Source organism: Ambystoma mexicanum, chromosome 5p (assembly GCF_040938575.1).
Source record: "Ambystoma mexicanum isolate Mex_15411 chromosome 5p, UKY_AmexF1_1, whole genome shotgun sequence".
Taxonomy (NCBI): domain Eukaryota; kingdom Metazoa; phylum Chordata; class Amphibia; order Caudata; family Ambystomatidae; genus Ambystoma; species Ambystoma mexicanum.
This window is the reverse complement of record NC_090930.1, coordinates 1065482441-1065495087: the sequence shown is the minus strand read 5'-3', so window position 1 is coordinate 1065495087 and position 12647 is coordinate 1065482441. Positions and strand designations below refer to the sequence as shown.

General features: G+C 43.8%; 1 protein-coding gene across 2 annotated transcripts in view; it reads right to left on the bottom strand.

Moving 5' to 3' along the window:
• Positions 1-12647, bottom strand: part of GMPR (guanosine monophosphate reductase) — a 712135-nt gene that overhangs the window by 188195 nt on the left and 511293 nt on the right. For both annotated transcript variants that reach the window (XM_069613564.1, XM_069613565.1), the window contains exon 7: positions 11026-11068. In XM_069613564.1, the coding sequence (XP_069469665.1) occupies positions 11026-11068 (43 nt within the window). The remainder of the gene's footprint in view (positions 1-11025; positions 11069-12647) is intronic.

Genomic DNA, 12647 nt, shown 5'->3' with positions numbered 1-12647 from the left:
AGGGCTGCGGGGGTATCCCCCACAACACCCCGCTCACTATACTGTGTGGTATAGTGAGCAGGGTTTTGCGGGTGACATCCCTGCAACACACCCGCAGAAAAAAATAATAACAATAAAACGGGGGCTGCAGGGGTTTCCCCCGCAACACACCGCACACTATATTTTACAGTATAGTGAGTGCTACAGGGCGCCTTCTGGAGTCCTTCTGGAGTGCTACAGGGCTCCTCCCCTTTGTCCCTCCTGTTCAACCCTTATTTTAGATTCTTTCCAAGCTTAATTGATTTTATGGGTCTGACACTTGGATGTATCTGACGTTACACTGCTTCTACTTCTTGACAAACACCAACTGAAAGCAGATGAGAGTCTCCAACTTTGTATGCTAGCAATATGCAATATACGAGCAACATGAGGCTGAACACCAAAAGCCTAAAACAGAGGTATTACTGCTTGCAACTTCGTAGGATGCTTCCCTATTTACCTATATCTGAATTTGCAACTGTGGTCCATGCCATGCTCCAAAAATATTCTGAGCTTGCTTATTCTAATGCCCTTCAACATTTGGCATTCGGGAGTACCAACTTGACCAAAAGCAGTCTGTCCAGAAAGCTGGAGTTTCGCTCTTTCACAGATCTCCAGGGTCCTATTCCACTCTAGCTTTCAATAATTCCTAACAGGCAGCCAGTACTTCAGTCAGATGGTGCAGTTCAAACTTCTCTGCTTAGTTTTTGATTGCCATTATGGAATAGCTCCTTTGTATTTATTCACCAGAATTAAGCTTTGTGAGACTGCGTGGTTGCTTCATTCTCATATTAATTTCATTTTAACCATTCCAAAAACAATGCAAAACCAGAGGCGAGTAGCCAGTTCCAGTTTTTGGAATTCTCTGCCCTACAGCATCCGACTTCTTACTACTTTTACTTTGTTTCGCAAAGCATTAAAGACACTCTTTTACTGCTGAACCTCTTTGCGCCCAGGTTTTTGTTTACTTTGCCACTCATGCGTTGATCTTCTGTAATCTGGGACAAGATAGTTAATCCTGCCCAGTTCATGTGATTGAAATAAGAAATCAAATAAAAACCCTCTATCTCCTCCAGGTTCATTGTATTCACAAATCAGGTGTGAGGGGTCACTCCTTGTCTGCCCTCAAACATGCACTGTGGAATTGTCTTCTTCCTCCTGCTGTCTGTTCCTGTGATGATATGACTGATGTTCTGCAAGAGTAGATGAACAAGTAATGGCTAACGTGCCTACACAGCCCCACACTACTATTAAAGCAGAGGTGATCCCAATCATAAAGGTGAAACAGGCACAACACGACAGGTATACCTCCTATGCATCTTTCTTTAAACTAACAAAACATGCACACAACTAAAAGAAAGCACTACAGGCCAATCGATGTAAGGGAAAAGACAGAGAACACTGCCTTTAAAAATAAGGGGGCACTCCGGGTTTGCCGACAGGATTGCTTAGGTAAAGATGCAGTAGCAAAATGTCAGTGTTTATGAAGATGCTTTTAAGTAGGTAAAGAAGTGAGGCTTAAAGGCCACTAGGGTCCTTTAAGGCAGACCAGTGGGACAGGGCCACTTCAAATACATATACTTCTTGTCTTTGGGGCCCAACAGTGACAAGCCAGGCTTTCCAGTCTTGAACCGATGGTCTGTACACTTTCGGCACTGGACCAGGAGTCGCACTGACAATTTCCAACTATGTAGTGCAGTTCAGCAGAAGCAGGAGGAAGACATTGGAGATAGCAGGCAGCGTCAGGTCTGCAGCACTGTAAGACTCTGAGGCCTCGGGTGCGGAGAAGCAGAGATTGACCTACAGTGGCGATTAGACTCAACTGGCTGAACATGGCTTTGGGGCACTGCAGTTGTGACACCTTGGAGCTTGAAGAAGCTGGAAACCAAGTAGGCGGTGTCATGTTGGGGACACTAGAAATCCCAAGTGTGTCTCTAATGCAGAGAAGGTGGATCTTCTGTGTCAGCATTAAATGAAACTTAGGGATGTTTAGGTGGTCAACCGTCAAGGTTGGGGATGACTGTCCCAAGGCACAAAGTCCATCCCTAACCTCATTTGAATAACCAACTCTGTTTCCACTAACACTCCGTCATCATAGAAAGAAGTCACCTCACGGGAAGTATAGCTGGATTTGAGAGAAAGCCCATGCAATTCATGGAACCACCACATCAGGTTCCCATGTTGCACACATGACCCATAGGGAAGCATGGTTTGTTGCAAGACAGAGGTTTGCAAGTACTACTCGTTCAGCAGAATGTGTGCCCCATAGGCCTGCATGTTTCGAAATATACCAAGAATCTGAAATGTTGCACATTTGGAAAGTAAAGGGGGCACTGGCCCTCACAACTTGCTGTATCATACACTGCTGGGTTTTGAATCCAAGATTCAAACAAAGAGCGCCCAAACCCCAGCCTAGCGGACACACACCTGAGTACATTTTGCTAATTGGAATGGACCAGACTCACTCCCACACAGGGTTAAAAATAAAGCAGGGCTGGAGCAAGGTGTGGGACCCTGGACTTCAGCGAGCGATGTGCAGTTTAGAGCACTGTGGTGCGATGAAGAGGAAAGAAGGAGACAAAGTGAAGTGGAGAAGAGCGAGCAACACAGGCGGAAGTTGAGGAGAGGGAAAGAAGAGCAGAGCAGACATAGGAGTAAAAGGATGTGAACCGAAAACAAGGAAGAGCCGTGGAGACAAAAAATGAGCGGTGGACCTGGAGAAGAGACAGAAAAGAATGGTGGGGTAAATGGGGAGAGAAAGAAGTGCAGGCGAGGTAATGCCGAGAGGGAGAAGACCAGAGGTGTTGGAAAGAAGACACATGAGGCACAGATGGAGAGGTGAAGAGAGCTGACCGGAGAAGAACAAGAGAGGGTAAAATGAGAGAAAGAGAGAGAGGCAGAAGAGGAGGGTAAGACAAAGAAAGGGTGAAGAAGGGAGAACACAAAAGGAAAATGGCAGAGAAGGTGGTTTATAGAAGAGATTGTGAAAAGGAAGAGAGAAAGAGGTGAGTAGAGGGAGGGGATATGCAGAAAGGAGGAGTAAAGAGGTGACGGGAGGATATAAAGGGACTACTAAGGGGTCTACAAACCCTTGACCTGATGTAAATGTAAGCATTGGTGGAAGGGCCTCACATCATTTCTGAGAACCCTACGAGATTTACCAATGAAAAATCCCCCCAAGGCACGGTGGAGGGGCGCATGAAAATCCCAATATCCAACACTTGTTAGAGAGTCTGATGCCATCCCCCCTGCAGATGATCAAGGACATGAGGAAGTGTGGTTCTAGTTACATAAGCGGTCCGCGTGATCCAGTGTAACCTCATGAGTGCAACACAAGGCAAGAGTCAATAAAGAATCAAGAAAGACGTGCAGGTCACTATACACCACAACGAGTGCGAGTGACTATCATCTGCCAGGAAGGCAACCCTGTTTTCAGAGAGTGAGGAAATGGGTGATGACCACAGTCAGAATGAAAGCCTGAACAACTCGTGCTCGCTTCTAGAACCCTACCCTGTGGACTCAGTTAAACCTAACCCACATGTTTTGTTTGTACCCAATGAAGATGGATACATCTCAGAGTGTGGCTTCTAGATCTCTGCCAAACCATCGACCGTGACACTGCAGAGACGGATACCGTAACAGCTGAGCTGATAATTTGACTCTATGAACTGATCTACTGATGTTCAATATACCAGTATGTAGGTAAACTAAATTCTTCACCACAAGTGGTCAAACCATGTTATCCGTCCTCTTTGCTTTAAGTAACTTTAGAGTCGTCTCAGATCTAGGTAAAAATGTTTATTGCAAATTCTAACAGTTGTCAGGTGTTGACTCTGTATTATAAAGGAGAACACTTAACAATAAAATTCAGAGTGCTATTACAAAGCTGGTACAAACTGGCATAGAACAGGGTAGGAAAATGTGTGAAGCTGCTTATTGACTTGGCACCTTTGGGGTCTTGCGGGGTTAGGGAGGATAAAATGGACCTCCTGGAGGGATTCAAAGGCAATGCACGTTGAACCTCATTACGGGTTCGGTGGTGCAGTGAAAAAGTGGTGGTAATTCTGCTATGGCACTTTTTTTGGTGTCAAGGAATTTACGCAACTGTTACTGTACCGCCAAATACTGAGTTTGGAGGTAAACCAGATGATTCAACTCCAGCAAATAGCTGGAGGTGAATCCTCAGCTTTGCCTCCAACAATTGATGGATTTACTGCACAGTAATACTGCTTACGGCAAATCTGCCAAAAAATCCCCATAGATTCCTATCGACTCCAAAAATTGGCTTTTTACGCTGCCGTACAACTGGTCATCCTGTGGTAATGCCAATGGACAGACTGGTGGTAACGCAAACATGTTTAGCAGTAAATTGACCGATTTACCGCCAAACTCATAGTGAGGCCCTTTGTCTCCTCTCTTACTGTATAAGGCATAAGGGGATCTATGTGATTATTGCGACGGCCGAAAATGGCAACTTTTTTTAAACCCCTTTTCACCACATATATATGCGGGGGGAGACCCCATACACCCCCATATTAATATTATATTCTATACCCCCCACATATATATGTGGTGTAAGGGGGGTGCAAAAAAAAAAGTCTGAATTTTCAGTCGTCGTAATTTTGAGGGCGACATTTTGGTACGATTGCGACATAAGGGAATAACTGTTGCAGATCCAGGAACTCGTCTGGGCTACAGCTTCTACAGATGAATCATGATTGGGCCGACTTTATAATGTGTATCCCCTGCCTGTAAACATCTAAATACCCTGCCTCCATAGACTTCCAATGGTGCCCTGAATGTTGTGTACTTCTAATTGTATTCATTGAATTGTACCCAGATACGGTATCCCCTTGTTGTACAGTGTTCCGTTCCTTTACAGCTAGATTTACTCTACATAAAACCCGGCACATACATGAATGCATACACAGTGGCATGTAAGTTTGAGGCTAGATTAATCCGTTCTAATTATACCAAATGTAAACCTGAATTGTGCACATGGAGGGTTATGAAAATGGGAAGAGATGGGACTGAAAGATGTCTTATTAGAATGTTGGCAAAGGATGAAAGCCATAACATTAGATCTATGATGTTTTCCCGGAGGCCAGTTTTACCAAAGCCCGGTTTACCTGGCCTGGCATTGACACTGCAAGTAAACACCAGTATTGCGGCCGCTACCCATCAAAACCCTCTTCTAACATGGATGACAGCCCCACAAGCCTCCTCTCCAACATACATCTTTTTTTTAATAAACTATTTTTATTCAGTGTATAGCAACACATACAATAAATAACACATAACTTATCATCAATACATTTTCCATAAACATACTAAAACAGCAAGAATTACCTATTTCCCTATCATAAAATTCAGAAAACCCTTTTATAAAAAAAACTATTTAAAGTAAACTTCATTTCAATTATACCAAATTCATTCAAGTAAACAATATAACAAATTACGAAATTAAACTTATCTTTATTTTCTGAATCCACTAGATCTTCATTCTCTTCAACAGTTCATTTCGATTCGAAGTTCAAAAATCTGCATCATATTTTATCAAAAAGTCTATTCTTTTTCTGCAAGTGCATCACAACCCTCTCAACAGTACAGATTGGCCTTCATTACAACGCTGGCAGTAACCCACGGCGCTATTAGCGCCATGGTTGCTGCCGGTGTTGTAATGAGTCCGCCAATGTTCAACAGGGAATTACCACCCCATACCAAGGTTGGCGGGGCGGTAATTCCCCATTGAACATTGGCCCTTCCCCATTCCCATTTTTGCCCCATAGGGCTCAATGGGACTGGGGAAGGCGGTAATTACGGTACCGCAAATTGCGGTACCGTAATTACCTCGAAGGTCCCTTTGCGGGTCCCTACTTTAATGGCTGGTCCAGACCAGCCGTTAAGGTTGGGTCCCGCAAATGGACCTCATAATTAGGCACTAAGGGGTTAAGAGGGCCGCAGCCTTTTTACGGCGCCGTTAACCCCTTAGCGCCATGGTCGTAATGACCCCCATTGAATACATTTCATCTAGCCATGGATCTTTTGAAAGAATCACTTTTGTTTTCCAGTTCCGTAAGAGTATCCTTTTCGCAACCATGGAAGCCTTTAGAATCCAAGTCACTTAATGATACGACAAATCTTCCTGCTCAGTGTCTCTACCCACAATCAAGAATCCAAAATCATATAGCCTTTCCTCTCTCAGAACTCTTTTCATCATATCTGTAATCCTGCTCCAGAATGCTTTCACCCTGTAGCAGTCCCATAGCATATGTACCCCATAGCTTATGTACGTTTCGAATGTCCACATCCCCAGCAAGTGTCAGTCAAACTCAGGGCTTGTTGTATAAACTATAATAGAGGGGTATGGGATGGCGATGTGCTCTGCACCAATGAAGTCATTATGATTATTACAAGTGTAACAATTTAGTTTGAAGATTTTAATTCCATTGTGAACAGCCGACACGTGTATAAACATTCTCGTGTCCAGAAAACTCTGTTTAGTGACTTCACCTGTCTTGCTCTCTCTCACTAATATTCATGGACATCCTTGCAATATTTCTACACAGAGCTTCCCAATGGGATAACGTCATTTCTTCTTCAAGGCGACTGGCCAAGAATTCAATATCTTATCATTTCCACTTGACTGTTTGCTTAGAGATTTATATACTCCGGACGCCATATGATCCTGGCCTCCTAAGCTTTTAATAAGAACCAGCGATTCTGCACCCTCAAGAGCTGCCAATGGAACAGCTCTTCTTAGTATTCAATACTCCCCGTAAGTGCAATCTGTTAATCCATATTTTACTTTCAATTCTCAAAATGAGAGCCAAGATCCACCCTCAAAAAGGTCACCAATCACCCTAACTCCCCTAAGAAACCATATTGGCCAGAAAATAGTTTTATTGTTGATTCTTACAGCTGAATTCAGCCAAATGAATGAAGAACCCATTAATCCTGGGTCCATGCCCAGTGCAAAAACCATATCATTTAGATCTCAAGGATTCAGTCAAGGTACATTTTTCTCCATTTCTATTTCTATTTGTATGTGTTTGTAACGCGCCGACAGCCCGCAGGCATCAGGGCGCGGAGACATCCTAAGGAAGAAAAGACGCATGGGAGAATAGGAAAACCGGAGAGAAATAAGGCAAATCAAGGTCTATCATGAATGCCTAAAAACACCCTGATTTATCTAGGGGTTATTGAAATAAGTGCGTTTTCAGTGATTTCCTGAAATTACTGTAATTCCCTTCCTGTTTTAGGTTCCCTGGGAGACTATTCCAAAACTTGGCTGCTCTCATTGGGAAGGATCTGCCTCCACCTGCTGCACGTTTGACCCTTGCGATGGCCAGGAGGCTTATGTTGGCTGACTTAAGGTTTCTCCTACATGTGTAGAGAGAGAATCTCTCTTTAAAGTACCTTGGCGCCTTGCCATATAGGCATCTATGAACAATCGTCATGGCTTTAAAATTAACTCTCTCTTCAATTCTGAGCCAATGAAGGTCTCTCCTTGCAGCCGATATGTGTTCTCCATATTTGGCTTTCTTGACGATACGAACGGCATCATTTTGCATGAACTGGCATCGTTGCAACTCCCTCTTGGTGGCACCCCCTAGTAACGCATTGCCGTAGTCCAGACGAGACAAAATGATCGCTCTTGCGATGTTCGCAGCATTAGCTTCGCTAATATATGGTCTAATGGCTCTCAGCAGCCGCAAGTAGTATGCATTATTTTTAGATAAGTAATTTACCTGTGCTTCAACCCCCACTGATGCTTCTACCATCATCCCTAATGTTTTGACTTGAGATAGCACTGGAATTTTGGCTTCTTTTATCATAAATTCCCTGTATTGGTCTCCTAACTTAGATCTTACATGCTGGGATCCAAAGATCATGAGCTCTGTCTTGCTATTATTTAGACACATCCAGTGCCTCTGCATCCAGATGTCAATGATCTTATGAACCTCCTCTATTTTAGCGCTATCTGTCGTATAATCTCCAGTTATTTCGAAATCCAGCTGTGTATCATCGGCGTAGTTTGTAAAAAACACGCCGATGCTTTGCAATAGGTCACAGAGGCTACGCATGTAAAGATTGAAAAGCAGAGGAGACAGACTGGCTCCCTGCGGAACTCCAAATAAGATGAGAGCTGCTTCTGAGAATGTATCTCCCCAATGGATATGTGCCTTCCTATCACTTAGAAAGGATGCTATCCAAGCCAGTGCTGATGGGGAGCAGCCTACAATTTTATCTAGTGCGACTTGTAATAGTTGGTGATCCACTAGGTCGAAAGCTGCGCTAAGGTCGAGCAGCATGAGCATCCCTGCTTTGCCCTGGTCCATCAGCTCTAGCATGTGGGATTGTAGGTCAAGCATGGCTGACTCCGTACTATGGGCTGTCCTAAACCCCGATTGCTGGGTGTGTAACAACTCCAGCGTTTCTACGTGTTTTTGTAACTGATTCGTGGCAATTTTGTCCAGAATCTTCAATACAAAATTGGAGTTTGTTATCGGGCGTAGGTTGCCAGGATCTTTCAGATCCAGACCCGCCTTTTTGACCAGAGGCGTTATCGTTACTTCTTTAATGGTGTTTGGTATTTTCCCTTCAGAAAACGAGGCGTTAATTATTTTGGTGAGGGTGGGTGCAAAAAGCTCTTTGTTATCCAGAATGATCTTTGTGGGCAGGATGTTCTCCGCACAAGATGTAGGCTTCATTTAGGACAGCAACTGACATAAAACCTCCTCTGTTATGGCTTCAAACTGAAAGCTTTCTCTATTTCCTGATCTGGGCTCTTCAGTAGTGTCGGTTACTGGGCTGGTGGACTCCCTTGCCTGTATTAAATTGGTTCTGACTTTTAAAATTTTTGCCGCAAAGGCTTCTTGTACTCTCCCAAGGTCTTCTTTGGAAGGACTGTGGGGTGATGAAAGTGCCTTGGGTTTTTCAATTGACTTGAGAATTTCAAAGAGTTTGCTTGTTGAGTTAGCAGCTGACTCTATTTCTCTATTGTAGTAGTTTAATTTGGCTTCTTTGACTGCCCTTCTGTACTCCATGTCCTTACATTTCCAGTCATTTATGTTCTCTTGCGATTGGTTCCGTAGCCATGCTCTTTCTTTGGCGCGTTTCGCTTGTATCAATGTATTAATTTCATCATTATGCAATTTGCATTGGTTATTATTTTTTCTAACTGACTTATTTTTCAATGGGGCGTGCTTGTCTACTAATATTTGCAGCTTTGCAGTGTATTTAACTAGCATGATCTCACAGCTGTCATTTTCTGCAAATGTCTCTAAGACTTGCTGTAAGCAGGGTTTAAGAAGTTCTGGCCCTAAATTCTTAAAATTCCTGCTCCAAATTACTATGTGTGGCTTTTCTTGTCTTTTGGGAGGGGGTTCTTGTATTATTTCAAAAGAAACCAGGTTGTGATCAGACCAGATACACGGCTCCGTGGAAACGTGCTCTGATTGTACGTTGTTGGTGCAAATCCAGTCTAGCTGGTTCCCTTGGGGTGTTGTAGTGTCATTGTTAATTACACAGAAGCCCATGTTATTCAAGGACTTTTCTAGTGCCAATGCTTCTTTGTCCGCCGGGTCCCCCCTCCACCTGTTCATATCACCTACTAGTATAGTGGAGGAGTTTGCCGAGGTTAGCTTGCTAATTTGGCTGGCAACCTCATTTACAAAGTCTGAGGTTAATGCAGGGGGTCTGTAAACCACCATGATATTTAGGCAGTTGTTGGGTGTATAGGTCAGTTTTAACTGAATAGTCTAACAGCCCATACATTCAAAACTGGCTTTAAAAAGATGTAAGGCTTCTTTTGCTATGACTGCCACTCCACCGCCCTGTCCCTTGTCTCTATTTTTGTTATACATAATGTATCCTTCTGGTACGGCAGTTAAAACTACTGGGCCAATGGCCCAAACCTTGGCTTGTGCTTTAAAGTAAGGCCAACATACATATACCTCGTGTTGTGCAGGGGACACAGCTGCAACTCCCAGCAGTCTCTAGTCAGGCCCCGCATCCCCCCATGACTCCATCGTCTTTCCCGTGACCCCCAACATTCCCCATGGCATTCTATCAGAAGCTTTCCTCCCACGCGACCTCCTTTCGTTCCCCCATTACCTTTACCATCCCACTGCCACAACATTCTGCCTAAAATGATTAGCACATGAGCTATTCCCTGACAGGCGCCGTTCAGGCAAGGTGGCCTGTCGGGGAAATAAATACAGCAAAAGTCTGCAGACCGATAACACTGAGTACCAATTGCGGATGACGTTAGTTTGAGGTGACTGTCGAGCAGGTCAGGTAAGAATGGGGAAACAACAACTTCTGAACTAAAAGCCTTTTTTGACATGTACTTGACAGATATGACTAGAAGACAAATTAAATCAGAAGAGAGCACTTAGAGAGGTGCTTGAGAGATGACTGCATTCTAAAGAAAGGGCACTGACACAGGCCCTCATTAGGACCCTGGCGGATTTTTTCCGCCGTCGGCGGACTTTTCCGCCATGGCGCAAAGTCCCTTTACGCCATGGCGGATGGCGGACTTACCGCCCCATTCCGAGGTCGGCGGGGCGGTAAGTCCCCATTGACCCATTTACCCTTCCCCATTCCCATTTCGGCCCCATAGGGCTCAATGGGAGTGGGGAAGGCGTTAATTACGCCACCGTAAATTACGGTGGCGTAATTAACACCAAGGTCCCATAGCGCCATGGATTTTTACGCCCGCAAAAAGCGGGCGGAAAAATGACCATGGCGCTATGGGAACTCGTAGTTGGCGGTAAGGGGTCGGCGCAGCTAACGCTGGCGCAAACCCCTTACCGCCAGGGTCCTAATGAGGGCCACAGACATAATTTCAGGCACATTCTAGTCTTCCTCATGAAGAGCAACCCCCCCCCATCAATTAGAGCATTTAATTGTCAAAACTAGAACTGTCAGCGCAATGTACTTTGATAGAAACTGTGCATCCGTGTAAAGGTGTAAATGCCTGCGAGGGTGTCAGGAACTTACCAAAAGCTTTTGCAACATCTCCTGGACAACTGCAACCACCATCCTTAAGAAAGGAAAATAAAGAAGAAATCAGAAAGTGCTCTTGGCACCCTGGCCTGGGCTCATTTAACAAAATTACTTATCATTGTAATTCAGGCTTTCTGAGAGAGACAAATCTCGTGTCATTAGCCAGTTCAAATTTCATGATCACAGAGCAGGTGCCTTTAATGTGTACTTTTCATTGAAATTGAATGCATGTATTCATTATGAAGAAACTTTTTTGAGAAATAAGAAAAAAAGTTATTTACGCCAATTTCTTTTGATGTATTTCTGATTCTCTTGCTATTTCTTTGATATAATAGTATTTAACACTCTTCCACACCTTTTCATTACGGTTACCCTCAAATATTCCCTGCACCATTTTCTCTATTTTTTGTACTTTTTGGCCCTCATTACAAGTCAGGCGTTAAGGGTTTAACGGCGCCGTCGGCGCCGTTAACACTTAACGCCTGATTCACACTTTAACGCCTGCTTTTTGCAGGCGTTAAAGTCCAAGGCGCTAAGCGACCTTGGTGCTAATTACGGCACCGTAATTTACGGTGCCGTAATTAGCGCCTTCCCCATCCCCATTATGCCCTATGGGGCAAAAATGGGAATGGGGAAGGGCAAATGGTGAATGGGGAATTACCGCCCCACTCACCTTGGAATGGGGCGGTAATTCCGCCATCCACCATGGCGGAATCCGGCATGGACCATGGTGCTAATAGCACCATGGTGCTAATAGCACCATGGTCCACCGCCTGAATTGTAATGATGGCCTTTGTCTTTTGTTTCTATTTATTTGCCATACCGTTCTCTTCTCATTTAACCCTGGCGTCAACCATAACCCTATTCTTAACCCTACTTGTCAACCGTTTGTAATTCATCATGCTTATCATGATATATGGAATGGCAAGCTTCAATTTTGCCACAGGCCTCAATTTCTTTCTCAGAAATACTAAAACGACTAAAGATGTATGTATCATGGTAGACTAGCAAACCACATGAAGAGGTCTTATTGGCAATACAGCATAATCTTAAAATGAGACAGCTCAACTTGGTACAGCAATCTGCTTGGAGCATGAAAAGGCTCGAACTTTGCCTAGCCTAGCCAAACATGTTTTCCATTTTGCTGAAGAAATGTGTATACAACCGAGTGGCACATCCATGTATAGTAAACTCATTCTGCCCTAAGTGTGGCTTACTCATACTTTCAGGTGGAAGTTTTTTTTCAAACTTTTATAAACCCAGTATAACTTGGGAGGTGTTTGCTAACCATACCCCTCCAAACACAAGGATGTCAGAATTATACTGCACTGATGATCCATAACAATAGTGAAACACATGCAGTTGTCTGCATCTTTGAGAGCTGTATGTCTTGGGTTGAAAAGCTATGTATAAAATAGTTCTGGCCTATAAAAAAAGACAATTTTCTTGTGTGAAAAGCTTGCATTTAAGCTTATTCACATACCCACAATGTCTTGCTCATGTGGCTGTGAACTACTGGAGATTAAATGGCAATGTGACATGGGTGACTTTGCTGAAATGGCTTAATGTACGTATAATATTCAGAGAAAAACATTGTTAAAGGGATGTTATTGTTA